Source organism: Phytophthora cinnamomi, assembly GCF_018691715.1.
Source record: "Phytophthora cinnamomi strain GKB4 chromosome Unknown Contig0, whole genome shotgun sequence".
Taxonomy (NCBI): Eukaryota; Oomycota; class Peronosporomycetes; order Peronosporales; family Peronosporaceae; genus Phytophthora; species Phytophthora cinnamomi.
The window spans coordinates 2,667,010-2,671,954 of NW_027150933.1; the positions used below are offsets into that span (position 1 = coordinate 2,667,010).

At 49.0% G+C, this 4,945-nt stretch overlaps 2 protein-coding genes across 2 annotated transcripts; both read right to left on the minus strand.

Annotated features, from left to right (window-relative positions):
* Nucleotides 1–2,633: 2,633 nt before the first annotated feature.
* On the minus strand, nucleotides 2,634–3,383 carry IUM83_02053 (necrosis inducing-like protein NPP1 type; the record flags this gene model as incomplete). Its single annotated transcript, XM_067925949.1, has 1 exon — nucleotides 2,634–3,383. One exon carries the CDS (start codon nucleotides 3,381–3,383, stop codon nucleotides 2,634–2,636), a length of 750 nt encoding a protein of 249 aa, XP_067800653.1.
* A 1,032-nt stretch (nucleotides 3,384–4,415) lies between these two features.
* IUM83_02054 (necrosis inducing-like protein NPP1 type) lies at nucleotides 4,416–4,712 on the minus strand (the record flags this gene model as incomplete). Its single annotated transcript, XM_067925950.1, has 1 exon — nucleotides 4,416–4,712. The coding sequence occupies one exon, from the start codon at nucleotides 4,710–4,712 to the stop codon at nucleotides 4,416–4,418; it is 297 nt and encodes a 98-aa protein (XP_067800827.1).
* Nucleotides 4,713–4,945: the final 233 nt, after the last annotated feature.

A 4,945-nucleotide genomic window follows, 5' to 3' on the forward strand; every position in this document is an offset into this window, starting at 1 on the left:
AAATGGTTAGTTACGCGCCAATGCTCATTCTCATTCTCCGAATCGTCCGTGGGAACCTCGTCGTCCTTGCCCCGAAAATTTCGTCTCTCATCACCAGTGTATTTGTCAGTACTCTTGAACTCGATTGGGATACGTCTTGCTACAGTGACACTGCTGCAGTGTAACCATCTGTGGATACTGGCGCTGTTTAGTACGGAGGTCTTCATCCTAAACATTTCTAGAAATATGACGTTGTTCGTCTCGGATACTGATGTTCAAAATCGTTCCCCCAGCGCCCGCAAAATAATGTTGAGCCATGCAGCACATGTAGTTTAATATAAATTAAAAAAATATCACGTGTATGAAGATAAAATAATTGAACTATCACTGTCAAATTCATGTGTGCTATGATTGGAAAGTGCCTTCCGTATCGCACTTGGCACATGCATTATTATAACATGCAGTTGTATCTACATACTACCTGCGGACTCAACACTTATCATGACCTTATCATGATATTATAACAGCTATCAATGTAAATCCGTATCTGCACTACGCTGAGGCACAATTCTAGAATACACACAGCAATCGTCCTCATTTTTAGATTTCCAGAAGCCGAGCACCTCACAGTAGCTACATCCGTCGAGAAAGTATATTGCTTTACCAGTTCCTCGTAGTCAAGCATGACCAGATCTTTCTTGCTGGTACCAAGCGCTTCCAGGAGGCACCTCGCATACTTGGAAGGTGTCTGCGTGCCCAGTTTGTCACTCAGTATTAACATACTGGTATTGCTTGACGCCGTTGCAGACTTGTTCAAGTACTGGTCACGCTGATAAATGACCCCGTCGGCGCCATAGTTACCGAAGTTGTACTCATCACAAGCTGCCGATTTCTCTTTCGACTAAGCGCAGTGCAGTGCAGAGGTGCAGTTTGGCGAAATGTACTTCTGGTGACGATGCTTGAACCCTTCATTCCCGCCAGCATCACGGCTTGGGAGGGTGAAGGTTGATAACACGATTAGGTAGTAAAGTAAAGCCGAGTACTGCGTGTCCACCTGGCCAGACGATCTCGCTGTCGGCGCAGATGTGAACAACTGGGTCATAACCTCGCCATCTTTGCAACGACTCAGCCTGTACACAATTGGTGGAATAAGCGTTTGTGTCGATGCCGCACCCATTAGCGAACCCAACATAAATCGGAGCGTGTACGATTGCGGCATGTCCGGGCCCCCGCTTGCCACCACTGCAGCGCAAGTTGAGTTGCGGTCGTTGTCAAACTTTTCAATCAGGTTATGAAGGTCAAACGACAGATTGGCCGATGGAAAACGCAATTTACACTTCACCCACATCTCCTTGATCAATATCAGTCCTAGAAAAATATCGAAACTTGCCAGCCGATAAGCCTGACGACGATAACACGCTGTCGAGGATGTAGCCCTTCACGTTGATAGTATTCAGGTGCATGAGGCGCTTCATCGACGTAGTACCGTAACTTACTCCATTCACAGAAGAGTTGGCCCCATTCGTGTAATTGCCAATAAGCATTGAAACGTCAGTTGCAGCACTTATCATCGAAAATGAAGCGAGGCTTCCATATTTTAAGTGCAAGTCTTTGGCGCAGGATGGCACCTCCGTCAGATCAATTTCGCACCTCGTCGCCAGCTGCCACACAGGAGGCGGGTGCTGCGCCCCATGCCACGGTGGGCCATCGTGTAAACGTTGATCGTATCCGGATAGCGCCCATTTGAGTGTGTAGATCCAACATTCCTTGCTCCACTGCAGAAACGAACAACATATTAGTAAGGATTCTATTATCGAAAATATTGATACACAGTTTATTCCGATTCGATTACGGTTGCTGGCGGCGGAGGAGAAGCCGGGCCCTCCCTGTAACAACCACGCATTGGGCGCAGAGTCGGCAATAATTGTTGGATCCGCCGTCACAAGGGCCTCGCAAATTCCGGGGTAGCACAATGACGCGGAATAGATGGCACCCTCGACTATTTGAGAAGCTGGTCTCGTTTCCGGGCCCGAAAGGGTGACTTCGGAACAAGGATACCAGCCGTTCAATGAGCTTTTGGGCATTGAGGTATTTGCTGCGATTGCAAGATGTGCCAGTGTGCGGAATATCCAGCTCACAATGTTGTGTATTCGGGCTTTCTTGGCGATGGCGGCAACCCCACCTGGAGAGCTTCTGAGGTCGTACATCAGAAACAATGGTGACTTGCAGCGCCTCAACAAAATGCTCGTGAGCGAGGTGCCTGCGTTCAACTTGACGGTGCCAACGTACAAACGGCATCTACAAACCGAAATTGAGCTCTAGCTAGATGCCCAGAGGCAACCAAAACGCTGATTTTTGCAAATTCAATCAAAGCTGTGAATTTGTCATCTGATTCTTTTTTGCCGATAAAATACCCAGTTTTACCGTAGTAGTTTGCATCACAATTGACTCCGACGCTACTACTACATGCATCAAACCTTACTTGAGACATAACTAAGAGAACCACACACACAACGAGCCTTGGTGGTATACTTGGATCAGTAGGAGGACATAAATATTTTTTAAAATATGTAAACTACCATCAAAATGGCGAGTCATCGCTATATATTTTGTTCCTGAACGTACGTGGATGCCCGTGGGGGTATAACAATCAACTAGAACGGGTAAGCCTTCTCGAGCCGCTCCGTAAACGCATCGTCCTTAAGCGGCATCACAACTTTCTTCAACGACCAATTGACGTCGAAGTCGGCGTCGCTCAACGCCGTCCGTGCCTTGTCCGTTAGCTGCTCCCACGTGATGAGATCCTGGGTGTCGCCGGACTTGGTAGTGAGTCTCACGCCTTGCTTGCTGCCCCAGAAACTTCTGTACGAGTCGAACTTGACCGTCGTTCCGTCGACCACGTACTTGGACTTCGGCGGAGACGCCTTCCTGTAGCCGACGCCTGCCGACATGGACACTCCGAGAATGGTCGAATTGTCCGGGTTGGGATTATCCGTCCAGACGATCGCGTACGACCAGTAGTGGCGGTGGCCGGACTTGTACTTGCGGATATACTGTCGGCCCTTGGGGAAGTACCAGGCGTACATGATGGCCCATTTGTCCTTGTACCAGTCCGAGTGCGAATACACTTGCGAGCCCAGACCAGAACCCTTGCAGTCTCCGTTTGCCCAACCAGCCCACTTGAGACCGGCACTAACGGAGCCATCGGCCTGCACCGCAGGGTACGGGTGACATCGGTACGAGATGTGGAGCTGGGGCTTGTACTTGACCGCCAATTTCTCGGACTCGGTGGAGGGCTCCGGCTGCGCGAACGGTTTGACAGTATCGTGGTTAATCATGACGACGTCGGCGTTAACCGCGGCGAGCGAGGCGACCGCGCCAAGGACGAAAGCCCGCAGATTCATCGTCACGATAATGGAGATTGCTACGTCGCCAAAGTTGAAGTGAGCCAGCTGCGCCTTTCAAGTTGATGGGACGGCACTGCTCCACAACCTCATCGCAAAGCCCACGAAGGGATACGGATTGTCAATCACAATCGCATCAGGTTAGCCCAGCGATGTCCTCTTCTCCAGACAAAAAATGCGAATGCTAGGGTACGGGATTTGTGCTCGCAGAAGCAGCACCTCTCTTACAGTACAGTACATGTATTATTTAGTTAGCTGAAGTTACCCGTACGCAGCGTGACGGGCCGATCGTTGGCTTCAAGAGGGTCGAAGACTGCTCCAGACCTGCGCTATGATCCTCATGACCAAGGAGGCGTACAGTATGATCCTGGGGGGGGGGGGGGGTCAATGTAGTCGCGCGCTGCTATAACCAACATGGCCCTTTTTACATAAACTTCATCAATTTAAAGCCAAAACCAACCTCGCATCATCCGTGCCACGGAATACGTGGTTGAAGAAGTTTTGTATGTACATGTATAGAAATGTAAAGGATTGCTGTACACTTCTATTACCTTACGAGGAAGCCAGATTTCATAATTGAGAAATGTCCGGATTTATTGCTGTGCAGCCATCTGTGAGATAGGGGCAAATCTGCATTAAACGACTGGTCCTGAACGGCCAGAGCAGTTAGTACTGTGTAGGTAAATAGTTTGTCTATTTTACTGTAAAGTGCACAGGATAGATCCTGAAGGCTCTAAAATCGTAAACTACTGTGATCAAACATAATACCCAGTAGGATTGTACAGTTCAGTGACCCAGTATTACGTCTGGTTAGTCTACGTTTGCAGCATTCTGTAAACAATTTGGTACATTGCTGGGAAGTCTTGGCCTATGCACGTCATGATAGTAGATATTTTATCTTTATCATACTTACTATTAATACGGACTTCGTATTAGATCATGCACTACTGTATAACTAATATAATATCACTTTTTAAAGCAAACAAGGAGAAATGCTATTGTGTTTGATATACTAGCAGTACACTACATTATCTAAAACGGATAGGCCTTATTGAGTTTCTCCGTGAAGACGTCGTCCGACATCGGCATCACAACCTTCCGGAAAGACCAGTCCACGTCAAAATCGGCATCGGTCAGCGCAGTTCGAGCTTGATCGGTGAGCTGCTCCCATGTGATGAGATCCTGCGTTTCTCCCGTCTTCGTAGTGGTGCGGACACCCAGCTTGCTGCCCCAAAAGCTGTAGTACGACTCGAACTTGACCGTCACTCCGTCAACAACATATTTGGACTTTGGCGGGGTCGCTTTCCTGTAGCCGACACCCGCAGACATGGAGACGCCCTTGATAGTCGAGTTGTCGGGCTTGTCACTGTCAGTCCACACAATGGCGTACGACCAGAAGTGGCGGTGACCCGACCGATACTTGGAGATGTACTGCCGGCCCTTGGGGAAGTACCAGGCGTACATGATGGCCCACTTGTCCTTATACCAGTCCGAGCGCGAGTACACTTGCGAGCCCAGACCGGAGCCTTTGCACTTACCGTCCGCCCACCCAGTCCACTTCA